This window comes from Strix uralensis, chromosome 4 (assembly GCF_047716275.1).
Source record: "Strix uralensis isolate ZFMK-TIS-50842 chromosome 4, bStrUra1, whole genome shotgun sequence".
Taxonomy (NCBI): domain Eukaryota; kingdom Metazoa; phylum Chordata; class Aves; order Strigiformes; family Strigidae; genus Strix; species Strix uralensis.
The window spans coordinates 55,666,091-55,693,940 of NC_133975.1; the positions used below are offsets into that span (position 1 = coordinate 55,666,091).

At 39.2% G+C, this 27,850-nt stretch overlaps 1 protein-coding gene across 1 annotated transcript; it reads left to right on the plus strand.

The window, feature by feature from the left end:
• METAP1 (methionyl aminopeptidase 1) lies at positions 1 to 27,850 on the plus strand. Its single transcript, XM_074866796.1, has 11 exons — positions 1 to 147; positions 10,202 to 10,253; positions 12,545 to 12,657; positions 13,968 to 14,028; positions 15,182 to 15,273; positions 15,952 to 16,035; positions 17,556 to 17,694; positions 21,007 to 21,138; positions 23,286 to 23,429; positions 25,775 to 25,840; positions 26,019 to 27,850. The coding sequence occupies exons 1-11, from the start codon at positions 34 to 36 to the stop codon at positions 26,177 to 26,179; spliced, it is 1,158 nt and encodes a 385-aa protein (XP_074722897.1). The 5' UTR covers positions 1 to 33; the 3' UTR covers positions 26,180 to 27,850.

A 27,850-nucleotide genomic window follows, 5' to 3' on the forward strand; every position in this document is an offset into this window, starting at 1 on the left:
CTCGCCGCGCCGCGCCTGTGGCAGCCCGGCAGCATGGCGGCGGTGGAGACCCGCGTCTGCGAGACGGCGGGCTGCAGTAGCGAGGCCAAGCTGCAGTGCCCGACCTGCCTCAAGCTGGGCATCCAGGGTTCCTACTTCTGCTCTCAGGTGAGGCGTGCGGCGAGGCGGGGAAAAGGGCTCCCCTTCCTCTGCCCCCACACATTTCCGCCCCCCCCCCCCCCCCCCCATCAACCGGCCGCCCGGGCCCGGCCCTTGGTGCCTGGGTTTACCTTCCCGCCCTCGTGAGGTCCCGGAGAGGAGGGTCCGTCGTTTGACCCCCACGGAAAGTTCCCCCGTGTGGGTGGGGGAATGGCAGCCTGGGGGGGGGGGGGGGGCGTGCTGGGCTGGCGGGTGGGGCGGGAGCCCCTCCTCGTGGTTGGGGGCTCATGGGGGACTTCACTGCTAAAGGGCAGCCGCAGCGTTCGTGAGGGGGTGCACGGTTTTTCTTCTGCCTCAAGGTTTGGGTGGTCCGCGTCGTGCCCCCCACCCCCTTTAAAAATAAGGGCTTAGTGGGACAAAATGAGACGCGCTCATCAAATTCCAGCGTGTGCAATTCTGTGTCTGCATCAGCTCTGGCTCTGGAGTTGCTTGGCTTTGATAAACACCGGGAGACTTGTTGCTCTGAAAACAGATTTTCTCTTTCCTTTACATACGAGCTTTTGTGAAAATGATTTGGTGCTTTTTTTTTTTTTTTTAATATCTTTGGATATTTTACTTTAAGGATACCAAACAGGGAGATTCAGGTTAGGCCAGTTGTCATACAACCGTCAACTCCTGTTAAACGTACTCTGTAGGCCTTGGCTACCCTCACTTATTGCCACAGTGGTAATATATTTTGGTCCTTAACATAAATAAAAAGGACTGCCTGATGGCTGTTGAGTGGAGTTTTTTGTTTGCTTTTTAATAACTTTAAATACGTAGCCTAATCCTTTGAACTTTTTGCATGTGTAATTTCTGTCAACATCAGTGAGGAGGTATGTGTTTTAATTCATAGATTAACGATGAACTTCATTGTCAGAATTATAACTCAGGGTAAAGTCATTCAAGTTTTGAAGATAAACTTAAGAAAATCATTCAGTCGCATCAGCTAGATTAATTTACTAATTGGAAAAATTTTCTTCCGAGTCAGGATGTAAACTGGTAGTTATGGTTTGCAGAGGATTAGGGGAAAACTTCCCACGTGGATGTAACACACCCACTGCATGGTTTCTGGTACTTTCCCCTGAAGTCTCCAGTGCCAGATACTGGGAGATGCTGGGAGTCTATGCTCTAAATTAGATCAATTACAACTCAAAATTACTCTGACAGTTCTGTGTTTCTAGTTCCCATGTGGTGCTTATAGCTGGTTTGTACGATTTGCTCGGCATTTTACTACCTGCTTTGGCACGTCTGATGTAAAACTCATCATAAATGCATCTTCAGCATATACAAATATTAGTTGGTGATGACAAAACCATTTGTTAACAGACCAAACAAGCCGATGTGAGGAGTTCTGGTAACATTTTTACTCGCCTCTGTTCCATCCCTTGCTTGGCTAATTTTATATAGGACGCATGTTCTTGTTATCTATATATTAGGTTTAATTGTTTTGAAATACCTGCTACTGTTGTAAGGTAAAAGGGGAATTACCCGAAATATTTACTAGCTTGTCAAAGTAGGCTGCTGGGTAACTGACTACATGCTTGTAAAGCTGTCTTGCCTAGAAAATAAAATACTGAACTGGGAATCCCAGTCATCTTACTTCAGAGTGACCTTGGGTGTGTTGTTCCTCCTCACTGTGCCTTGCTGTCCTGATCAGTAAAGTAGGTAAGTAGTTATTCCCCATATGAAAGATGATTTAAAGGTTTTGGGTGACATGTGTTGCAGAAGAGAGAAGGAAATTAATGGCAGCCTGTGTTCAAGATATGCAAAAAATCTCATGCACTGAGAGAAGAGTCCCTGTGTTCAGCCTGTGGCGAGGACCTTCAGCCCCCCTTGACACCTTCTGTGGGGCCCAGGACAGGCTGCCCCGAGGTTTCAGCTCTCCCCATTATCTGATGCGTGCGATGGAGGAGACTCACTGCAGTGCTCCGCTGGTGTCTTGCAAGCATGGCCAGGAGGGTAGGTGAGGTGCTGCTGACAACCTCGCTGTCTGTTCAGATAAGCCTGTGGTAGGCAAAGGTAACTTTAAAGCCAGGAAATGTTCTCTGAACTTCCAGCAAGTTTCAGCTGACAGTACTGGACTGGTTAGCATTTGTGAAACTTTTCCAAAGTTCTCTTTGGTGGTTTTCCTTCTGTTGTGGTATTGCACGCATAAATAACAGGTAGATAAGCTAGTGAGTGGACCTAGGATGTTATTTCACCTCACAGCACAGCTTGCGTTATAGCTGACAAAGTCCTATTCCCTCCAGAGATGAAGGTTTCTACGCCTCCCATTAAGCTGGCCCTGATTCCTTGGTGAGCCACTTCTGGGGTTTTTAGAGTTTTCTTTTCATGGAGGAAAAGCAGTTGCATTCAATTTTCTGCTAGTTCAACTTCCCGAAGCTGTGCACTGCTGGATCAGAAAACACCAGTGCTTCAGGACATGCTGCTGAAGAGCACTTGCCCGTTGTGGCCCAGTTTGGTATAGCCGTAAAGTCAACCCATCCTTATTGAATGCAGCAGTGTTAGCTACGGGTATGCAGGCGCTTACTCTGGGAGTGACAAGTTACCTGGCGTCTCTTTGATGGGTAAGAGCATCTGTATGGACATGCATGCTAGGTTAATTAATTTTCTTGGAAGCCTACGATGACTTATTCATACAGCCGAAACTCCAAGCAGAGCTAGAACCAAATTTGTAGGAGTTTTATTTTCTCCAATGTTAAGAGTAAGCAATAGAAGAGTGTGAACTACTGTAGAAAGGTAACCAGTATGGAGCAATGTGTTTGGATTATAAATAGCAACATACAATTTGTTAAGAAATACTAATACAAGTGGTAAGGACTGAGAATCTCAGTGTAGTGAGGAGTTTGATTAAGCATTATTTTTTGTCATTGCACGTAGAGAATTGAAGTGAACTTTTCAAGTAGATTGTATCAAGACAGTGATTTCCCCAGTGGATTTATCATTTGTGTTTCTCCTTTCCTTGAGAAAGGGCATTATTCCGGTCATTTATTTTTTCCCCCTTTCTGCATCGAAAAGAGTATGTCTCAACAACGTGCCCTGAAAATGCTTACTTTGAAGTAATTTGACATCCTCTGAAATTCCTTTGAGCCCACGCTGTTTCATCTCTGGGTGTTGTGCACCTTGGAAAGTCGGTACAGTTGTGATGGTGGGTCATGGGTGGAGAGGGGGAGCCAAGGCAGCAGAGCAGTGGCCTAGCAGGGAGGTTTTGAACTGGTAATGGAGATGGGGTAAAGGTGGCTTTTAGCACCGGAGGAGCTCTGAGGTGGTGTGTTGAACCTCAGCATTATTTTTTTTTCTTTAGCTCCAAGATGTAATGAGAGGGAATATTCTGCTTAGGGATTCTGTCTGCTGTTATCCTTTAATAATATCTTTATTTAGGCTAGTAAATCAGGTTCTGTCACTGCTACTTTCTTTCACTGTCTTGCTTTCTCTTTTGTAGAGACCTACTACAGTGTTGCGTGTGTTTATCATCTGAGACTGAATTACTATATCTTCTGAATGTGGAGATAACACATATGCCCAGCATCACATCTCAAGCATGTTGTTACTCTTACTAAGTTGAATTTTCTATTGTGAAATCTGCCTTTATTGATACACATGTAAATTATGTGTAGTATACATAAACAGTTTGTGTTTAAATATGCAAACAATTTACATTTATGCCTCTACAAGCTGCTGAATGATAAAGAGGGAAAGTAGTAACAGTTCTTGAGATCTCCAGTTACCACTTCTGTATGAGTCTTCTAATTGTAAATTGATCTCTTATTAATAATTTTGTGTTGCTTTTATGAAAACTTCCTCTCTCATACTATTTATATCTGTATAAGTGTCTCGGACAAAACAGAGTAGTCAGAGGTTTTCTGTGGTGTGGACTGGATGCTGGTGTGGGGGCATTTCTCTAGCAAATTCAGAAATACCTATTTCTAGCCACATACTGGAAATGTTCTCTTACTATAAGTCAGTGGCCTGTGCTGCATTTTTTTTCTCCGAGAGGCGGAGGCCACAGATTGCTTATTCAAGGAGAATGGTTGTCCCTTCCTGCGTTGTGTGCCCATGTATTGTCAGACCCAAAGAGGCCCAGGTATATCAAGTGATCTTGTTATAGAGTCAAAAGTAAGGACTGTGACATGGTGAAGCTGCTGCACTTGAGCAGTGCTTGGATGTGTGTTTTTAGATGTTTGAAGGGAAACGATTTCTCTGAACTGTACAGAGACAGCAGCATCTCTCTCACGATGGTGGATACCTACTGATGGCACTTTTTCCATTTGAGTTGGGCTGTGACTTGTTAAACTGCAGTGGCAGGAAGGAAATGGTGCTCTGTTTTCTCAGTGGGTTTGTATACTGATTTACCGCCTCTGGGAGGCACATTTTCACTGACACTCAGAACTGGGCCCTTGACAGCTTCAGATACCCAAGGTCACAGTAGTTTGTGAAAAATTGTGGTCCTGAAGAGAAGAGTGGTGTTGTCCCGTCCCCCTTTGCTGTTCCCTTTCACCTTCAGTGTGCTGGGAGTGAGGAGCGGGGAGCAGTGGACCTGGATGAAACTATTTTTTGTCTTGTCTTGTGTCAGACTGTAGGACATAAGTGCCATATTTCACTCTTGGTTCACTGTTCTTTGCTGTGCCTAAAATAGGCTAAAACCTGCTGCTTGGATCCAAGTGCAACACATGGGTTTCTTTTGGTATAAATGGCACTCTGCAGATACTGTCTTTTAGAAGATCTTTTGACAGATTTCCTTCACCAAGAAGCTGACATTTTTAACTGCCTATAAATCACCATAAATACCTGTGTCTGGTAAAGGCCTGTTTATTGTTGAGGCACAAATGCTGAGCCCTCGAAACTTCTGAAAGTAAAACTTCAGACTCATATAGACAGGCTTTCCAAGCTAGTGTTTGATATGCTGAAAGGATGGTCCAGTTTGAATTTCTCTGGTCCACTGTTCCTAAACTGCTCTCAAAAATCACTTGTATGTCTCTGTAAATCTGAAGAGTTGCAAAATGCAGTCCCTTCCTCCGAGAAAGGGCTTTGTCATGTGGGACCCAGGTGTCTCTGTGTGAGATCAGGCTTTAGATGAAGGAGAGAGGCAATGTTGCTGATACCAAGGTGCTGCATGGAGGTGCTTCCCTTGCATTTGAATCTGAAAATGCATATTCAGCTCTTCTGAAAAACAGACTGGTCATGTATGCCGCTTAAGCTAGTTTGGGAATTTTGTACTGAGTTTTTCAGGCCAGAGGCTGTCTCTGTGGGCTTGTACCACACCTAGAAGAATAGGGTTCAGCATGCTAAAAAGAAGCAACTGGGTTTTTTTAACATCAGATGTATTAACAACTGTATTCCTCAACATACTTATATTTATGGATAAAATGTACAGTTAATCTCTATTGTATTAAATATATATATATCTCACTGATAACCTGATATTTTTCTTAAGCTAAATGCCATACTTAGGCTTTTTTGTCTTCTGTTTTGCATACCTTCAGGGTGGTTTGGTTAAAAACAAGTTCTCATTAAGCAAAACTACGTGATCTCAGATTACGCCCAAGACAATTTTACATTCTGAAGGACATTTTAAAATTCTATTAAAAAAATTGCTCAGAATATTTTTAAATAGAGTGTACTGCTTGGCACTGTTTCCTAGATGTTTGCCCATTACAATTCAGGGTATAATGATGTGCAAAGAGACAGCCAGTCTGTCCCCATAGTCTAGATTCCAGCTGTCGTCTTTTTTTTTTTTTTTTTCCCCGTAAAATAGGTATCTTTGCAAATTCATCACAATGTCTCTAAATGATGAGCACAGTGGATGGAGATGGGTAATTTTGTGGAAGTTGGACACGAGTTGGAGTTCTTAGTGACTGTACAGTGGGGTGGTTTTTGCATACTTGCTGATAGGTCAGCGTCAAATGTCAGGTTGCATGAAGCAGCAGTACCTGAAGGTGAAGGGGGAACCTGAAGAAGAGCGTCAGCTTTGAGGCTGGACATTGCTGACAGAGAGGTGGCAGAGCTAACTTTAAATGAGCTGCTACCTTGCAAAGGCAGTTCAGAAACACAATCAATGGGTATGTCTTCAATTCAGTCTTGCATTGCCTGCGTAGCTTCCTGTACTTGGGTAGCTTATTTAAAGCTTATTTGGTTATGTCTGTGCTATACAGAGGTTTGCAGTGTAGCTATATCCTAATCTTGGTTGGTTTAGCACCCTTTTCCCCTCTAGAATTTGCAGTTGGCTGTGCTTTTCTACCTCTTAATCAGGTTGCATGGATACATGAACCGAAAGAGTAAGAAGCTCCCTGTTATTACTGTAAAGATGACCATAAATTTAGGGAAAAAAAAATACTTGCTAAGTAGCTCAATAACTGTTTTCAAGGGTTTTATTTTGTTCTTTCAATGGCTGATGAAAAAAAAAAGCCTAAGGTATTTGGTAGTGATCATTGTGTCATAGTGAAAATGCAGTCTGCTGTAAAACAAATTCTGCTATGCTACATGATTCTATCAATATTTGAACCAGTAAATAGATATTGGGCTGAGTCCTTAAGGTAAAAATCAGAAATAGAGAAATAACATGGCTTCCATGAGGTGGTCCAAGAGGAATCTTTCTAGATTGTAATGCTGATTGTGCCTTTGGTTACCTTTTGGTAAACGCAGGTTCTGGTGAACACTGGCTTGAGCGTGTCTCTAAACACAGAATCAGTGGGATTGGTTTAAGAATAACTTGAAGCCAGAAATATTTTAAAAGGTTTAAATATGTTGATGGTCTTTGTTTGATGATGATTGTATTTTTCTTGCTGATTGGATAGTTGTACCCAAGATTGCTCTAAACAAATTGCGGATTACCACTCCGCCCCCTGCCTTTTTTCTGTCAAACGTTTGACCTCTCTTCTTGTACAGTCCTCTTCAGTGTTTCCAAGTCTGTCTTAATTGCTATATAAAAACTGCATGCAATAAAAAGGAAAATGCTTTAGATGAGAAGGGTTGGGATATTAATATTGGACATACTAATGGATAATGTAGTGTTTGAAATTAAATCCTGGAAATCTTTCAAGAAACTTGAAGCCAAATTCATATTATTCCTGTGTACTTTCCCCCTGAAGCTAATTAATGTTTTCAAATATAGCCATGCAAGGTCAAGTGTTCCTTTTCTTAACCGTATCAGAAAGAAAAAAGCTTTAATTTCTTCATTTTAATATTAAAAATCACCCTGGTTATTTTTTTCTTGGATTTTGTTCATGTAATCATTGAAAATTTTCTATCCTGATCTGTATATGGCATAGGAACATGGAAGAATCATTAGAGGCAGGAATGGTAATAGGAAGATTGAAGTAAATGTCTCAGCAGAAGGCTGAGAGAAGGCTCGGCAGAGAAGGCTCAGCAAAAAACAGAATTTTCTCCAGAAAATTCTTCAGAAAGTTGCCCAGATGGAGAGAAAGAGTGGCTTTCTTCCATGGCTTGTCAGGAAGTCTGCTGTATAGAAGGTGAGGGTGTTTGCAATATGCAGTGGTACATTGGTAGTGCTTTGTCGTCAGAGCTATGATTCTCCAACCTGTGAGGTGACAGCTGCCATATTTTTATCTGGAATTGCCAAGGCAGAGCTCTGCAGGCATGTGCAATGTAGTGCTTGTGCGGTAAGTCGCTGAATATAAATAGCTTGTGTGTACCCAGTGAGTCCGGTGCTTACAGGAAGCATATGACTGATCCTACACAAAATACATGGGTTGTAGGTGGATGTGCAGCATATCCTTTGAGTGCCTTCCAAAAGTGTCAGACCATGACAGATATTAATTGATTGTACACTGCATGTGTAATAGCCTGTGCTTACAAAAATGCTTTGGACTTGCTGTGTGTACTTGTTGCAGTTGGTTGATGTGCATATAGTGCACGTGTCTGGGATGTCCCGGTGTACAGCAGCGTGTTTGGAGCTATGCGGCAGTAGTTCCGATGGAGCTGCTGTTCCACTGGAAATAGAGGGCAAGCAAAATCTGGGAAACACGTTTGGGAAAACTCAGACATATGGCAGCCTTATGCAGGATCCTCATAGGTTGTTTACAGCTGCAGGAAATAAAAAGCCAAAACAGAGCCTGTCAGGTTATGATACTGCCAGCAGTGGAGTGTCCGCCTGGTGTTTTCTGGTTATGGGCTGGCAAAGAGGAAAGACTGTTGGTGTTGGGGAAAGGAATGGCATTGGAGAATACACCCCCAAATTTCATGGGGAAGGAGAGAATGAACTACAACCAGTAATTACCACAGCTGATGTATGTCTTCATTCCGCAAATGCTCCTTTATATCCCAAGAAGCGGATTCTAGATTTGCAGACTTGGTACCTGCTCTAAGTCCTTAGTTGCACAATCCTTCTGATTCAGAACGGACACCTGGTGTTTAAAAGGGGATTAAAACCATAATGATGCTTCTAGTGTCCTTCAAATAGGGTTTTTAGCTCTTTATTTTTTTCTTAAAATAGGCCTTGGTTAAAACCTGCTCCTTTTCTCCCAGCAGAAAACAGATAATGCAGCACAAAGGTCTGTCTATGCAGTGGGTTGTACAAGTGTGACAGTAAAACCTTTTGCTGCCTGTTCAAAAACACATTCTCTCTGCTAACCTAAAGTGTTGGTTTCAAAAACTCTTGCTGCCCAGACCAATACATAGCACCATGGCATGTCGAATGCCTGTCCAGAGAACGTGGCGTCTTCAAGTATATGGCATAGGAGAAGACAACAAACAACTGGTTTTGGTAATGAGGGAAATAGCACACAACAGGGTCTCCTTGAACGTAGGCATACTTGTGCACCACTTTACTGTATTTTTGTGGATATAATTTGATAACTACTGTTTGCAAGACCAACGAGAAAATGGGGAGAACATGGCTCTACAGGAGCAGACAGTTAAGACTGCTCAATAGCAACTGTGAAGCAGGGGTAGAATGTTAAACACGGGGCTTAGTTTACAGATCTGTTGTCTTGGACTGGTAGAGTGTTGTATACATTAGGTTGAATCAGTTGTTGGCTCTGGATGGTAGTTTTACAATGATGATTCAGCATTAATATTGTCTTTATTTGTAAATGAAAACAGTTTGCTTCCTGCCTCTTTCTTCAGAAAATCAGATGTTATTGTAAATGATTGGAATTAGCTGTTTCCTAATGGTTGTTTTGAGTGCACATAGCCATTGAATTAGACTTTCTGCTACAAAACCAAGTAATTTCCTAATTAGCACCTTAAAGAATTACCTTTAATGCTGACTTCTGCAGCTTTTCTACTTAAATCTCTCCTTTTTTCTTGTCTTTCCTTCATCTTAGTCTTTCTTTATTCTTCTCCAGCTGCCAGCCATTTCCATCTGCCCTTTTGCTGATTCATTGTTCATTGCATGAACTGCTCTACTTGTGATCAGAAAGAAGAGAAAAAGACAAACTCCTTCACAGTCACTCTTTTCTTGATTTCCGTTTCAACTTTATTTTTTTAAATATCTTATTCCTGTTCAGTAGCCCTCACTTCTTCTCACTTCTTCCCCCCACCCCTGATCTATTTCATTTGTTCCCCTGGGGTTGTGCTGCTTGGTCTCTGTTGCTTTCCTGTGCTGGGGAAGGAGGCAGAAAGGACACAATTAGCAAGAGGAGATGGCTTCTTGTAGGAGCCAAGGGAGAACCATCCTGCCCACTGCAATTCTAAGATCTGGTATGGAGATAGACTCCGTGTTTCAGCCAACCCGGAGCAACCATGGTGTTTAGTTACTCATTAAAACGATAAGGGGACAATATTTAGTAGATAGGATTAGATCAGTGTGTTTCACGGAGATGGGTGCATCTGTCTGGCTATGCTTTCTGTCTGACTCATAAGCTGTTGAATGTAGTATTTTCTATTGTCAAGACTAGCAGTTACAGTAGCATTTACTGCATGTTGCTACAAGGGTTAATAAAATCAGTCTTCTAGTATTCTTTTAAAATGCTGTTGCTTCTCTGTTTTGTGGGGATGGTATGTCTGTCCAGGATAATGCTACTTAACACATATATATTTTTTTGCTTGTTTGCAATTCTAGGAATGTTTTAAGGGAAGCTGGGCCACTCACAAGTTATTACACAAGAAAGCAAGTAAGTATGCTTTTTAAAATGCGTTTAATATTGTTTTGATTTGTTTTGTCCTGTGCAGCCAGCTCTAGGTGGCCCTGCTAGAGTAGGGGGTTGGACCAGATGAGCTCCTGAGGTCCCTTTCAACCTCAACAGTTCTGTGATTCTGTGTCTAAGAATGGTATGGATTTTTCCAAGACACCTGGCACTGGATTCTGCATATCTGAAATTTTGTCAAGTTCCTGGTAATCTAAATCTCTATGTAAAATTTTAGGGACAGTGGTACAGAAATTCCTGGTTTTGTTCCCTTTTCTATTTGAGCTACATTGCCAGGTACATGAACAGAGAAAGAGGGATGTTGAAATAAAGTGCAAGGAGAATAATAAACCATTATTATAAGGCATTGCCAGACTTGTTCCATCATAGCATTTTGATGTCTAATGTGGTAAAAGGCAGTAAAGTGGGACAGGTTCTTGTGAAGTGTTTGTGATTAGACACTTGCTGGAATGTAGGCGAGCCAGTCAGAGTGCAGCTGTTCTGTACATTTGAGGTGTACCCCTTTGGAAAAAAAAAAAAGGGAAAATGCTTTTGTGGACTCATGCAGCCATTGATAGGAGGATGTATCATAGTGAGGATTTTGCTGAGTTTAGTTGAAGGTAATAAGAATATCTGTGTGCCTTAGTTACGGCTGGTAGCTCTGGCATAGAAAATACTAGTAGATTCTCTCTTACCTGAGTAGTAAAAATAATGCATCGAGTTTAAAACCAAACAAAAAGAGAGACCAGACCCCAGTTCTGCCCCCCTTACATCCTCACACCCATTCCCCTGCCCATCTTCATCAAGCTCTGCTTAAAAGGGTGGTGGGATTAAAAAGTAAGCAGCATGGCAGAAATTCAAATCCTCAAGTAATTTACCTTCTCCTTTCCTAAAACCCAATAAAACTCATTTTTCCATGATAAATGTTGCACTTTTCCATGATAAATGATAGGTTGGAGTAGCACAAGCAATTACAAATATATTCCTTCTTTCTGCCTTCCCAGTGTAGGGGTCTCATAGTTCACACTTGTATTCGGTATCCTATTACTTTGTACCTGCATGGATATGAAACTGTTCTGTTAATCCTCTGGTGCAGTCTTCTCATGCTGTTGTTTATGTGAGAGCAAATTTTTTTATGGTTCCGCTAAATCCATGATCTTGTTGGATTTCTGGATAACTGCTGAGCCCAAGCTGATCCAGCTTGGTTCTAATAGCCCTCAAGACCTCAGTGCAACAAACTACTGAAGCATCTCAGTGGAACCCAAAATATCACTTCGTTAAAACTTTGGATTTTTAAATTATTATTTCTCCATGGTTCATCTAAACTGAATGTCCTGTGAGCAGATGACCAAGATGTCAGCCACAGAGACTCTAAGGAACTTGTGTTAGGGCTTGGTATGGCAGACCTTTTGCCATCTCTTCATTCTCATGTGATATAAAAGAGAAAACAAACAAGCTATCAGGTTATGAGTTAAAGATTAATGCTGCTATGCTCTTTCTTAACCCTTGCCTCCTTTTTCTGAGTAAATATTTTTCCTTTTGGTAACACTCACGATCTACTTGCTTCAATCCTTTATTGCAAACACTTCAATCTGCCCTGTCAGGACTGTGTTATTTGTGAATGAAGTCAGTCACTGGACCACATCAGACATGAATTTCACAAGGTTGAGAGAGCTTGGAACCTCCAGCAGATTGGGACCATCTTGTAAGGTGTACACACTGCCTGTCCTGAAATGTAGAAGTGGCAGCACCCACCCTCTCTCCATCAGATCTGGAGGGGTAGCAGGCTCCATATATTGAAACTAACAGTTGGATACCCTCCTTCCCACCCCAGGTCATTTCTGTCGCTGAATGCTAAGAGAAATTACAGGAAAGGAACATTGATCTACAGTGCAAGAGTGTTAATTGAAGGGATGAGTATTTCTGTAAAAGTATGCTTTTTTCTAAGAATGAAAACAAGCACAGAACTATGTTTTAGAACTACAGATGAAGAGCAGCTTAATTGCTATGCTTCATTTGTGCATTCGGTACTGCTGTCCTAACATACCCCAGTTTGCTATTAAGTAAAGATAGAGTTGGCAGGACATGAATTTTGAATGTGGAAAACTTAAGGGCAGTACAAAATGGTAACTGCCACTTATACTTTCATATATCAGTATCTAAAAACACCAGAAAGAGTCAAATCTAGACTTAGGTACTTCTAAATCACTTTCTGGACCCCATAGTTTTTATATTCTGCTGCTGCAATTTTTTTTTTTCTTTGTTTTTGGTCTTTTCAGAAGATGAAAAAGCTAAACGTGAAGTTTCTTCTTGGACCCTGGAAGGTGACGTTAACACAAATCCCTGGTCTGGTTATCGATATACTGGTAAACTCAGGCCACACTATCCACTGGTAAGCAGTAGGTGCCACTCTGTACTCCAGTGCTGCTACATTCTGTAGCAACTAATGGACCAGTCCTGACCTGATTATCTCCCACATTTTAGCTGAGAGGAAAGCTTCTTAAGCAATTCGAACATGATGGCAAGGACATGTATGACTCTGTCTTTATTGCGGTTCATTTTGCTTTAACTTGATCTATCTCTTGGTATATTTAAAGTTAAGGAAGTGCCTGTGAAGTGACATGCAGCAGTAGCAGGCTTTAAGCGCGTAACTTTTGGCTGTACATTTTGACATTTATTCTGCAAAAAGCTGCTGCTATTTCAGATGATGTCTTCTCCTAGCTATTTACTGTTCTCACCAATAATAGAGCAGTCTGTTTCAGAAAAACTCAGGTGAATTAATTTAGAATTTAAATAAATGGGTTTATTTTATGTAAATGGTTTGAAATAACCTGGTGATTTAGCTGGTGAACATCTCTGCTGAAGGAACAGAGGTTATAGTAATGTCCAGCACTGGAATGGCGAAGAATAACTGAGGTCAGCAACATCTTCAGCTGTGAAAGGTGTGTTTAGAAGACAACCTCAGTATCGCTGTATTTTTAAATTGGTACAAGTTTGTACATGGAATAAGCCAAAGTTTTTACAGGAATAATGGCATTTTATTTACATGTGTCTTTTCTAAATGACCTGTGCTAGAAATGCTGCTGCTATGGCATCCTGTATAGTCTTCTCCATCTGTTACAGGCTCATCAGAGAACAGATTAACAGAGCCTGAGCCCATGTGTGTTTGTTAGTGTCACTGGAGAGAGGGTGTTTTGGCTATGTCACCGGCCAAGTAATTTAGTCATGTCATCCCTTTTTGACTTCTGACTGCTGTGGGATTGATGCAAATGAAACTATAATAAAAAGTGCTAATGACCGGGGTGATGATTAGAAATAACAATCTTGCTAATAGACACTAATAACCAGAGAGGGGAAGGATGTATTTGGAACAAGTGCATTTGCAGTCTGGAAAGTAGCAGAATAAATGCTACAATGTAACAGGCATAATATGTTATAAAACCAATTTCATTTACTGCACAGCTTTGTAAAAAACTTCTATGTGTCAAGTTGGCTGTTAGATGTTGTATAATATAAAAGCAACAGGAAAATCTTTGAGAAATGAAAATTAGAACTGTTTTGGAATGTTTGCATTCTTCGCAACTTCTTCTGAGTGGAATTAGCCATATTTCACTGTATTTAATTTTGCTGCATGGGTCTCTGTTTTTGTGATTATAATAAGTATTCTTACAACCTAACCAGCTTTGACTATGATTTATTTAGACGCCAACAAGACCTGTGCCAAGTTATATTCAGAGACCGGATTATGCTGATCATCCGCTAGGTAACTTGAAACAAATCACAATTATTGAGTGTTATGTTTGGTGTCTATTTTCTTTTAATTGAAAAAGCCTTTAAAGCATGAAGGAGGTATTAGAGAAGGGAACCTCTTCCTTTATCTGTTCTTCTCACTCTACCTCTTTTTCCACCACATTAACTTACTGATTTTTCAGAAATTACAAGTTTTTTTGGAAGTCCGAAGTTTGTAATGTGTTATCTTTCAAAGGTGTTCAGGGAAGAAAAGAAAAAAACCCCATGCAAGTCCTAATCCAGTAGTTAACTTCGTAACAAACAGCAATAAGTTGCCTGTCACAGGTGAATTCTGCTAAGCCATTCTCGGTGACATCAGTGTATCTGTTGGAAATGTGTTATAAAATAACAAAACCAAACAAAACTATAGTAAGGAACCTCCAAAACTGATGTTTGAGTTCCAGCTGGTTTTCAACACAGAGGGAATATATTCAAAATTACTTGCTTATTTGTATGTTCTGGTATTTTTCCCTTTTTATATTGGTATTGGTGCTTTGTATTTCCCCAAAAAGCTGCTAAACAGTCTGTTAGAATTACTTTAAAATCTTCATCCATTCTGTGGTTATTCTTTACAGAATGTAAATATTTAAACAACACAAAATACTGTCTTTTAGGGGGTTGTTCAACTATAAAACTGAGCTGGCACAGAATTCGGTAGGAAGAATTTACATATTTTCATCAGCTGATTATTGCAGTAGTATAACTAGAGTTATTCACAAGCTTATATAATTCTTTGACTCCTTTAGAATATCATTTATTACTATTATCACCAAAGCAGTTAAAAAAGAATTTTCTATGAATAAAATAATTTCCATGTAAATCTGATTTTTAAGGTTGTGTTTTGACTAACTGGACATGATGGTTTTATGCAGCAAGTGAACAGGCATCCTGAGCACATGTGGGCATTACAATATTGTGGAAGGTTTATGAACTCAAATTAATCTGGATAATGATGGTAATGCTATGACTTGGTGCATTCATTACTTTAGTCTGTGGTGAGAAAGTATGTACTTTTACTGCCATTGGTAAGCTAAGTTCCTTGATTGGACATACATAGCAATCACTCCTCTGTATAACATGGGTTTTTTTCTTTCTTTTTTTCCCTCCTCCCTCTTTTTTCTTTTCAGGAATGTCTGAATCAGAACAGGCTTTAAAAGGAACCTCTCAAATAAAAATACTCTCATCTGAGGATATAGAAGGGATGCGAGTAGTGTGTAGGGTAAGGGGGTTTTGGTTTTTGTTACAAAGCGGCTTTATTCTTTAAAAATTTGTAGTGATTTTACCAGTTTGTGACAGCACACTAGAGTACACAAACTTTCAAACCACTTTTGAGCACTGAAAACAGTTTGGGAAATCTGGTATTTTCTTGCTTTTTCTCTTCTTGTGATTCCAAATTCACACTAAACTAAGTTGCAAGGAGGAAGATGACTTTTATCTGTTATTGGGTTTGTTGTTACAAGTGAGATAATCTGTGGCTAAAACGTTACTGTTAAGAATATATTCTATACTGCATAAATGAGAATAAAACTTTTTCCTCTCCTGGAGTTAGTACTAAGTAAAAACTAAAAAGCAAAACAGACCCCCATCCCTAACAATTTTTGAAAAGGAGCTGTTCAATTGTAATCAATTCCCTGTGCATGAAGTCAAACTTTGAAATGTATTTAGGTAGTCTGATTCAATTTTATGGTATTCAAGGAAATTGTGGTCCCAAATCTTAATGGAGTGTTTTCAAATCTCACAGAGGCGGCTTAGTAATATAACCTGTAGACATCTCGAAGTCTTTCTGGAGCCCAGGTCTACCCTAGCAGTCTCGGTGTAGCTGTAGCAAATGGCTTGCTAATCATCTAGGGAGTAGTCCTGGTCTTATTTTAAGTCAGTATTTTTGTTTCGTTTGCAGCTTGCTAGAGAAGTATTGGATGTTGCTGCTATGATGGTGAAAGCAGGTGTAACTACTGAAGAAATTGATCACGCTGTCCATTTAGTAAGGTTATTTTATTGTTCCTCTTGTGTTTATAAGTGCTTTCTTCTGTCTCTTTATTTTTGAATGATTGTTGTGTGGTTTTCTTTGGTGTTGCGTGAATTCCTTTTGTTTATTTTGAACTGTTTCCCAATTTGAAGTTAGTCGGTAGTGCAGATGTTAGAAGTACGTTACCCTAGATTCAAAATGAGTCAGGAACTCCTGCGCCTGTCTCTGTATCAGCTCCTTCCATGACTTCAGCTTCGGATTCCCTCTAAGTTTCTTCACCTATTTTCTTGGTTAACATCATACAATTTTTCTTCTTCTCAACCGTTTTTGCTCCCACAGATACTATTATATAAAGAACATCACATGTAGGCCATGGACTCTTTGTGTTCTGTGTTGTTGGTTAAGATGTACAGGGGAGAAAGTTTAATTACTTATGATTGGGAATCAGAACTGAGGAGCCTGAGAGAGAATTCAAACAAGATGTTTGAAGCAGTCAGGCAAACTAAAGCCACAGTCCAGCAAAGTGTTTGAAATACACGTTCAAGTATCTTCCTGGCTTAACTATTCATAGATACTTGAATTGTGTAATTTTTATTTTTCTTTGCTGTCTTCTCTATAAGGTATGTGAACTGATAATTGAAGATACTCGTGTGTACTGTGGGGAAGGTAATGATTTTGTTAAGTTTTTTAGAGAGCTTTCTGGTTGCTGTTCTTTATATCTGCATTTGCAGCTGTTGGGCCAAGATTGTAAGGAACTTCCTCTGGTTTGATTAGGCTGGAGTTTTCTGCTGAACTGCAGTAAACATTAAACTATTTGCTTATGCATAATGTCTGATATGAATAACTAGTAGTTAAAATGGTGTTGTCCCTCCTCAGCAGTTTTTGGCAAGTTTTGCATGGCAGATTTTTGATACTGACCGATATCCCTAATTGGTACTTTGCAGTTTTAAAACAGTATTATCTTTTAAAATAAAAAAAGTTAACACAGTATTATTTTTCCAGAATTGCTCATTATGTCATATAGTGTGTATATGTATGTATATGTAAGTGTATTTAAAATGTACGTGTCAGTTTTGCAAAAATCCCCAGAAGGTTATTAGAGTGAGTGCAAAGGAAGCAGCTTAAGGTTTTAAAGCTAGGGGTGAAAGGGTGGTGCTAAATATTATTTTGTCTAGCTTGTGTGTTTTACAAAAGTACATAAAGTCTTAGACCAGGTGCTTAAAAACAGTCATTGAAAATGGCTGGTTTTTAAACTGATTAAATATTGCCATACATTGTTTTAAACCTGAGTATTTCAGCATTGGTAGTTGAACATAAAAATGAGTAGAAACAAAATTAAAGTAACTTTACTTTCTTCCTGATAAGAAATGCAAAGCATAACAAAATACCATAATGTCAAAAAGTTCTTGAAGAACCTTATTTTCAAGAGTTGCTGCATTTCAACCTATCATTCTTATCGTAAAGCTGTTGTGCATACATTTTTCCTTTGTACAAAACTTACTAATGTAAAGTGTAAATTGTATTTTCTAAATTAGGCTTGTATTGCAAGGAATTGCTATCCTTCCCCTCTGAATTATTATAATTTCCCTAAGTCGTGTTGTACATCTGTGAATGAAGTGATCTGTCATGGAATTCCTGACAGGAGGCCGTTGCAGGAGGGAGATATTGTTAATGGTAAGTGCTATGAAAACTAACCCTCAACATTTCTACCTTCTATCCAGTTAAACCATGCAGTAAGGTGAGGTTTCACTAGCAGGCAACGTGATTGGAATAGCTACTTAAGAGAGGTTTTTGTTCTCATTTACTGATTAACCTCTGCTCTTTACATATTTAAATTAATAACTTTATTTAATAAAATAATTTCAAAAGTTTGATGCATTTTAAAAGCTTTATAATTCTTCTGCTCTGGTCTGTGCGTTAGTATGGTGCCTGAGTATTCCACTTGTGGGCTAAGTTCTAGCTGTTCCAGATGGTATAAATAGTGAATAAAATGTATATCGAATTATTCAGCTGGATTAGTTCTGTGTGAATTATTAATTAGATGGCTCTAGATCCTTAAGATTTTGCTATGGACATGAAGATTATGATGACTGTAAAGGATCCTAACGGTGAGGTATTGTATAGGTGCATATTAAAAAACATACTCTTTTTTTGAGCATCTCACAGCCTAATGGTACCAGCTGCTTTTTGTTTATGGTACTCAAGGTACTTATGCCTTCTTGGGTGGTGAGGGATACTTTTGTAAATTACCTGACTGTTTTTTGTGTTCTCATTCATTTCTTCTTGGTTTGGCAGTAAAAATAAATGATGTTTGTTTTGTACAAACATTTGCACCTTTGTTTATTGCATCGGTTTGCTTTTATCTGTAAATAAATACCCAGTGTATCCTAAGGTTTGGCCTACCTTTAGAAGCGGGTTGGAATCCTTTTACGTTGTCAAGATATTTGACATATATTAACGTGCAATAACAGCTACTAAGTCTACAGCTTAGTGCTGTGGGTACCAGCCTTTTCAGAAGAAGCCTCATGATTGCTGCCTCTTTCTAAGCGTACATGTAACCATTCGGCCAAAGCTCCTTTATCTTTTTTTTTAATTTCAAAGATGATGCCTTTGCACAGCTCTCTGTTGTTGCCAGCTTTTCTGGCATTGCTGGAGTCCAAACTAAGAAGCCCAGTTAAGCTTACTAGGCTGGCTTCATCTACACAGTGCCTTACCTCTCCACTATTTGCATGCCAAGAGTGTACCTCAATGCTAGAAAACACCTTTTATAAGAGGGTTTAGTCCTACCTTTGTTCACATCCCTGCCCTGGCTGTGCTTGCCCAAGCTCTGAGTCTTCTGCTTTGTTTTGATGAGGATGTTTACTCTTTTGTGGCTGAGTAGGTCTTGTTACAAAATGGTCCACATTTTGTGGATTGAACATGCATTCCCTGTGGGCTCAAAAGGCTTCCAAGTCTTGTAGGCTTCCTTTTGGTAAGGTTAGGGGCTCTAAAGCCTCTTTAAAAGGAGGAGCAAAATAGGATACAAAGGAGGAGTTAAAAGTACTTTGGAGGGATGAGCCCAGTGAACAATAGAGGGAAGTGCCCATCTTTCTCTTAGAACTTTTTAGCCTGCTGGAACCAAAGGTGGCCATGTCGGAGTCCGAAACAGGTTTTTAGAACCACAGGAAAACTGTACTGGCAGGTGATGTCTAGTCAAACCCCCTGCTCTGAGGAAGGCATCATAACTTTTTGTTATCGTGCTGTTCCCTGGGAGCAGATTCTTAAACAAAGCTGGTATCTCTGTAAAGAGAGATGTTCTGGCCAAATCTGGCAGCATCAAGAGAAAGTCTTGTAATCACGAGGCCTGTAGAGACAGCCTCTTTGTAGCAAGTAGTCTGGACACTCTGCTAAGGAGCTGTGATACACAGTTCACAAGAAGCCTACCTGGGTAAGTTACCAGGAGGCTGGTTTCTACAGTCCTGTTGTTACGATACTAGCCACGTACATGGGTCAAAATGTTCCAGTAGTCCCTTGCAGTCATGCAGCGAGTATCGTGTAACCCTGCACATGCATGCATCCACCACGGGCAGTATTTTCATGCGGTGTTAATTTCATTCTTAAATGTTTACCGGCAGTACAGATTTACTGTTGACACCAATGTTGTTTTTCCTGTGTTTTCCTATCAAGGTTGTACTGGTCTCTCTAAGTGGTGCATATACCATATTCCTAAAGTATTATTGCTCAGTACAGTTTCCTTCATGGCTGTTTACCTGTGAGGGGGTCTGCGTGTGGATTTCTTCATGAATAGCGGTGCAATAACTATTCTAGTAGTTTTGGTACTCGAGCAGCTATTAGACCTACCAGACTGACAAAGTCTGTTAAACACAAAAGTACCCATTCTACCACAGGAAGTCAGCTTGATATGCAAATCTAGAATATTTGGCATGTGTTTACTATATATAATGACTGTATGATGGCAGGGTGTTTAATTTTGTGCTCATCTGCTATGAGAGACAGGATACTAGAATAGATGACAGCTATGTCTAAACTGGTAGGCCTGTTCCTATGTTTTGTAGAAGGACTGTTTGTCACAGGCATCTTGTATGGATGTTCTTAATCCAAAAACATTTTTTTTTTGAATGAGTTAAACTAAAAAAGATTATTTTTTTCTCATTAAAACTACTTATGCTGCTATTTTTCAAGAATGAATTATATCACTTTTAGTTTACAACCAATTTTATAGGCAAAGCAAACAAGTTAGGGTTTTGCTGCAACAGAATTCTAAACTCTTATTATATGTTCATCTAAATCTCGTTTTTTTTAAGCATGTCCTTCTCATTCTTGCTGTTTGCCTGATACTGAATGCTTAATTTTTTTCATTTGAAAGAAAAAGGTTTTAAGTCATCTGATGTGTTTTTCTTAGTTGGGAATACTATTGGAAAGTTGCTGTGTATTTAATGTTCAAGAAATCTTACCTTTTTGGTTCGAAGCAATGGATTTTGGCATTACAATTTTTGCAAAGGTGTGACTTACTCTAAACATGCATAGGAATTACTGAAGTTAAAATATGGGTTAAAACATGATTACATACCTTTTAAAATTTAATTTCCCCCTATTAGTGTTAAAATATTTTCTTAAAATTAATTTCAACCAGGTAAATCACTATGGACCACAGAGCTTCTCTTTCCTGTTTTATATTTACCTAGAAAACCGATCATAAGCTTGCTGTGTCAGTGTTGCATTGGTGTGGGTTTTTTTCTTCTTTTTTAATTAAATCAAACCAGTGAAACACTATCTTATTAATTAATTCTATAGAATCTACAGGATAAGCATGAGAGAATTGATTCTGGAACAATTCCAGATGTAAACTCTTTCAGCAAAGTAATCTTATAACTTCACAGTTACAATACTACATTTTTACATGTGTGTGTTGTCCTTTCACAAATCAAGAGACAAGGAGTGAGAAATACAGTGCTAATATTACAATATATCTGGTATTCTTTGCAGTGGATATTACTGTCTATCGTAATGGCTACCATGGAGATCTGAACGAGACGTTTTATGTTGGAGAAGTTGATGAGGGTGCAAGGAGGCTTGTCCAAACAACTTACGAGTGCCTAATGCAAGCCATTGATGCAGGTAAACCCTTTGTTAGGGCCTGAAGCATTCCGGTTTTGGTTCTCAAATGTGATTGCTCATATTTGCTACTACCCGGGAGTGACTTCTGTTGTAGAACACAGAAGCATTAGTGTGTGTCACCAGCAGATCATGTATATTGTATAATACAGTGGTTCTTCAAGTGGCACAGTTCTGTGGGTGGTGGCTGCAACTTTTATTTGAAATGTGGGTTGACAAGGAAAATGTAATTGATGCTGAGCTGATCCACGTATGATGATACTGACGTGGCAACAACCTTTTTGGACTGTTAGTTATATGAATAAGACATCCTTGATCAGAGTAGTTTAGAGAACATGAAGAACAAAGTATGTTTTGGAAAACCAAAGTATGGCTTCTTACTTTTGTATGGTGTTGCACAATGAACTGACAGGGTAAAACACTGTTTGAACACTTAAAACATATCTCTCTACCCCTGCCAAACCTGATGGTTATTTCATAGAGCTAATTATGAGCTTTTGATTTTCAGCTGTGGGAGGGCGCCAGAGAAGAAAATCCATATCCTTCATTACCCACAGAACTTTAATTATATTGCTTAGATATAACTCAGGACAGGTTCATTGAGACATACAATGAGACAGAATGGTAGCTAGAGAACATCACGTTCAACTTCATTCACAGAGGAATATACTAAGTTCTCTTAGAGAAAACAAAACAAAAATCTCCTAAGTTCCTGGAAATATTTGTATGGTCTGTATCTTTTATACCCTGCAGCTTCTTAACATCCCCAGTCAAATTTACTCACTTCATGGCCTCTGAAGAGTGAAGTTTAAGGTTCTATATATGAAGGCTTTAAACTTGCATTTAATCAAAAGTAAATGAAAAAAAAAAATTTACTTTGGTTAATAATTTGAAGATAGCTAGCAAGCTGAAAAGACAAAAATCCACATGAACGATGTGTATTCACTGTGTGATCAAGCAGCTATTTATGTAGGATTACTATTCTGAAATGACCACTTCGCACTTCGTTTTTCAGAGCTAAATCATCAGAATAATGTTTACCTTTGCTCCTGTACTTTATTTTTATAGCAAGTGTTATATATGTTGTCTCTTATCTTTCATATCCTGGCTTTGATGTATAAACTATGACAGAAATTCACCTTTGTGTTCATTATAATGACATGTAAATTATTGGTGTAACTTTTCTTTACCAACTTTTTAGATGCTGTAACAGCTTTTAATGAGTTTTATACAATCCCTGCTAGTAGGAATTCTGGCAGCAAGTGTCTCAGCTGTTAAAAAGGGTTGTCTCTTCCCAGTCTAAATCATCTTAATTTCTTGGCATTGGACCAGCACAGCTCAACTAGGAGAGTTGTGAATGATCTTGAAATAGCATTTACATTCTTTTTTCTTTTTAGTGGCTCAAAGTTGCTTTCGGTATGCATCTTCATTAGCTGATGGATGAGGCCTTGTTGCTTTTATGGTATTACTACTCCCTTGTCCAATGGTCAAAGTGAATTTTCCACACCATTTTCATCTGTTTCAAACTCTTTAACTTTTAAGGCTTCCTAAAAGGATTGTCAAAAAAGTTAGTCTTGCATATGAACATTCTTATTTGCTGTAACATTGCCACTAAAAGTCTTGTCAGAGTAGAAATATCAGTTTTGTATTGTTTGTTTGTTTGCCACCTTGGTCCTTCATGTAAAATAATTTTTCCTCTTTGTGTGCACTTTTCATATAGTACTAGAGAGATAAGTGTACATTAAAATATAGTTCATACATTCATTGAAAAAAGCACTGTAACTCTGGTATGAGAAGTTATCAAGTACTTTGAAAGACTTTTGTTGTCTTTAATTTCAAACTTCGACAACCTTTTATTATATAAGCACTTACATCCGTGAAATTGAGAAAGTAGTGTTCTTGTGAAGAAGGAGTGTTCTTCTTTCTCTCTCATTTTCTCTCTTATATGAATGAGACTGTTTCCTCCCTCTCTCATGTTATTGCACTCAGTTATATACTTGGTGGGTTAAGTGATCATAGGAGGTTGCATACTAGAACAGATGGCTATACAAGCCATGAGTGCTACAGAGATATTAGCCTGAATGGTGTTTGGTTAGTTATGTTGAAAGAAAGCTCTGTAAATGTCTATCTGTATCTCTTTAATTTTGCAGTAAAACCTGGTGTTCGGTACAGAGAACTGGGAAACATTATTCAGAAGCATGCTCAAGCAAATGGATTTTCAGTGGTTCGGAGCTACTGCGGGCATGGAATCCATAAACTTTTCCATACAGCCCCTAATGTGCCACATTATGCCAGTGAGTATTCATTCCCTTTGGGTTATCTTGTAGATGCAATGAATGCACCCAATTTACTACTTGCTTATATTCTAATAAAGTAGCATGTTGCCTGACAGCCATCAAGTTAGCATTTTTGCACTTGTGAAATATTTTTTTCTAAACTCTGGACCATAGCATGCTTTATGAACCTAAATAAGGTGAATACATTTCATACTGAGACAGTCTGTGCCTACACTAATGCTTAGTGCTAGCTCTCATCTGTACTGGGTAAGTGTTCGATGTTTTTGTCTCAATTCCCAACTAATCTGTTAGGTGTCCTTGTCTGACATGAATGGGCACATTCTATCCTTAGGTCTAAGCAAAAACTTACTGACATTTCCAAATGTAAATAAAAGGCTTTTTTGAATGGTATAGACAGGTGTTGTGCCTGAATCTGGATCCTGTTACGTTTCACTTGTCTTCATTTGAGTGTTGTGATCTGATGTTCTGGGAAACCTCTTTGTAGTTGTGGCAGAGGAGGAATGACTCTTCCCTCAGCAGGTTCTCAGCTTTAGTTTTTGGAAATGGCCACGTCCCCAGGACAATTTTTGCCAGCAGGACTAAGAAACAGCATCCACAGAGAGAAGCTTAAGTGCCTGTGGACAACTAAGGATAGAATAAATATCATGAAGCAGTGAGAAACACTTTTGCTCCAAAGCTCCCCTGATAGGACATTTATTTCCTCAGAACTGACAGATGCCTCCATCTTCCCATCTCCTAACGAGCTTTAACGCAGGTTATAGTTACAGATTATAATCTAGCAATCCCTGATTTTTCATGTTGTCATTTCCCCAAGTTATTTTTCTGAGAGAACAGAGAAAATCTATTAATCGCAGGGTAGAAGGGTATCAATTCCTGGTATTTACTTTTTGTTATGTAAAATAAAGACAATCTGGATTCTTTGGAGGTGGAGGGCATTTTATATCAATTAAAATGCAATCCGAGAAAAAGGAAATTTCTCTTTCCTGGCTGTTGGGAACTTTGAAGTTGTTTGTTTTTTTTTTAATTGAGTCAAAATGTCTGTTCCCAGAAAGGAAAATGCTGGGTTTTTTCTGGTATTTTTAAATATAGATTCACAGCAAAAGCAAAGTGGAAGTACCTGAGGGACTTAAAGCCTCTTGGAGGGAAAAAAATGAAGGGTACTGCTTATTTCTAGCTTACTATGAAAGGATTTTTAAAAGCAAAAAGCTCATTTTATAAGCCTTTAAATTATTTAACAAAATCACGAAGACTACAGGGAATGGACAAAATTTGTTCAGATGCGGAAGACCAGAAACTTATATGTAAGTGTTGAGAGCAAGAAACACCAGCAGATGATGGAGGTAGAGACAAGACCCTTTAAGTAAAAGAAAAATGTTCTGGGTGCTGTTGTGTCAGCTTGATGTTTGAGATTTTTGAAGTACCTAGGTGGTGTAGACAATATAATAAATTTACACAATTGGAGTAGGGGGATGGGGAATCTGTATGTAAGAATTGATGCAAATTGTCTACAGCAGCAAAGTAGCTTGGAGCTAACAGTTCCTGTGCAATACTGGAGTTTGTTCCAGCTCTTATATGCTAGGCTGAGTCAGATCTAAGCTGCGCCACCATTCAAGGTGAAACAGGGCAGAAGAAAAAGGCTGAAGCCTTTCTTCAGTCAAACTACACTCCTAGAGAAATGCTGTGCATCAGTTCATGTGCCTTCACATAAACATTATTGGTGTATGTATGGACAAAAAGTTCCAGTGTTATTGTCCTGGATGCCTTGAAATTCTCTGCCTTTTTATGTTAGCTAAAGAAATACAGCATTATCAGCTTGGCACTACTATGACCCCATTACAGAGAGTAATGGGGAGGGCAATGTGTATTTCATAAATGGAATCATGGGATTACTTAGCCGCAATCATATTTTGACAATTTATTGGAGCTAATGGTTCAGTAGAAACAAATTAAGATGTTTCAAGCCTTCTCTGAATACCTTGAAGTGCTTATTATTTTCACTGATCTTTTTTTTAAATTGTTTTTCATCATAGAAGTGTGCAGAAATTCCTGTATTACATTTGTTCAATGTTTTTATAGAACTGGAGTTGAACTCCAGTTGTTGGAGAGAAAGACAGCAATTAATTTTAAGCTCCTTGAGTAAATATGGCAGTGTTGGAGGAGGGGGAGAGGGAAAGAATTAAGGGAAATCTTAACATAGAATTAAAAATGGACAAGTGAATGGGTCATCTTAGAAGGACTTTTCTGACTTTACAGTATTCCTGCTGTATTCTTCTAGGATGAGGATTCATTCATTTACTAAGATGGGATCACTTTTTCTAACTTGAGTGTTTATTTTATTGCAGAAAATAAGGCAGTTGGAGTCATGAAGCCAGGTCATGTATTTACAATTGAACCAATGATCTGTGAAGGTGAGCAATTTAGCAATAGAGTAAAATGATTACTTTTGTTTACTATTAAGTAGTGATGGAATAGGATGCTGGTTCTATTCTATATAGTTGATAGATTTTTTTTTTTTTTCCATTTCTCTCTGGGGAACTGATATCTGTTACTTAAAAACGGTCAAAAAATCATCATTTATGTTTTTAGGTGGTTGGCAAGATGAAACATGGCCTGATGGTTGGACTGCAGTAACAAGAGATGGAAAGCGATCTGCCCAGTTTGAACACACACTTCTGGTCACTGATACAGGCTGTGAGATCTTGACCCGGCGGCTGGATAGTATTCGTCCCCATTTCATGTCCCAGTGATAGTCTAGACTGAGCAGGTGGATCTGAACAATACATATGTATATTTTTTTTGTCTCTGTACTATGCATTTTTTTAGGAGTACAGAATAGAGAGATGTCATCATTTACTTTGTTCTCAGTGATTGTAGATAAGAGGAGTATCTTGAAGAACCTGACCCAATGTCTGGAAAAGCAGAGAAGAATTTAAAGAATTTCCTGCTTTCCTCCTACCTACAACACTCATGCTATATTTTTCTTTTTTCTTCAATTATCTCTTTAGCACCTTTCTTCCAATTAGACCCACAATTGCTTCTGTTGCTGACATGATATTAGCTAGAAAAGTGTGGGCAACCTTTCCCACTGGGACTTGATATTTTGGGATCCAGGTTTTTCTCACCTCAGTGTGCTCTTGGTATGTGAGTGGCACCTGAGATTTTAAGCATTTCTAGTTCCAAAGACTTGCTCCTGCTTCTGCAGATACTGTTCTAATGGGCTGGGCCTTGTTTGTTTATCAGTTGAGAAGGGGGCAGAAGGGAGAAAGACATGCATGTTGCCAAGAATTTCATTCTGTCCCCATCTCTCTGGTGATGGCCTCTGTGGGGATTGCAACTGTAGGTGACACACTGTGTTAATGGCAGGACTTGTTTCTTTTGCTGGAGATTTGATAGTATGGGCTTCCTACAGGGAAAATTAATAAATTCTGTCTTATATGCAGCTCCTTGGAATAAGCTGCTTTTCAGCAAAGCAGTATTTGCAAGCAGCCTCCTGCTCCAAAAGCTCAGTGAAGACTTGCTTAGGTAAAGGAATGAAACAAGAACCAAAAAGATCCCATGATTCATGGGATCTCTGCGTGTGCTAACTGTGGGGCATTTTTTAAACGTACATCCACAGTAGCTGTGGGGGATTGGATTTGCAAGACGTACAGTGAAATGAGTATATATGTCACAACAAGTCTAGTGTGAGAAAATGAAACACCTTCAATGCTGTTTTCATTTTCTTTTGGTAATTTTGAAACAGGTAATTTTTTCCCCCCACAGTTAAGTGAGTTTCATGCTTTTGGAAAGTCTTAGGGTGCAGCTATAAAAACTGATCTTTTTTCCTCAACTGGGTATGGAGGGGGCAATGTTAGTATAATATACCCCTTTATTTTTTGTTGATGGGTCACGATGAGCTGGAAACTCATGTAAAGGAGTGTGGATTGATAAGCCTCTCTTCTGTCTACCCTTTCTTTTCCCGTGCCCACTTCCTTTCCATCATCTCTGGTGTCTGCTGAGGGAATTTATTTTTCCCTCTGAATTGTAATGAGAAATTTTTCAGACCCCCTTGCAAACTTAGTCTTACACCACAGTAATGCAAGAAGTAGTTAAACCAATGCAGACATTGAATCATACAATCATGGGCATAAAATACACCTTTTACAAGGTGTCTGGTGAATTTGTTGCCACATTAGACCCAAGCATATGAGGTACTGCATACCCTTGGTTCCCCTTGGCACTGCAGAATTAAGGTGGGGGGAAGGGGTTAGTGCTTCACAGAACTGGACTCGTGTACTACCAAATACCCAATTTGCCAGAAAATGTCTTCTCTGCCCTGAGTGCCTCAGACCTCTGTTGCTCTAAGAGTATCATTGCAATGTTTTCATTACTTTTATTATTATTTTTAATTATGCAGTAAAGTGACCTGAAATGATGCA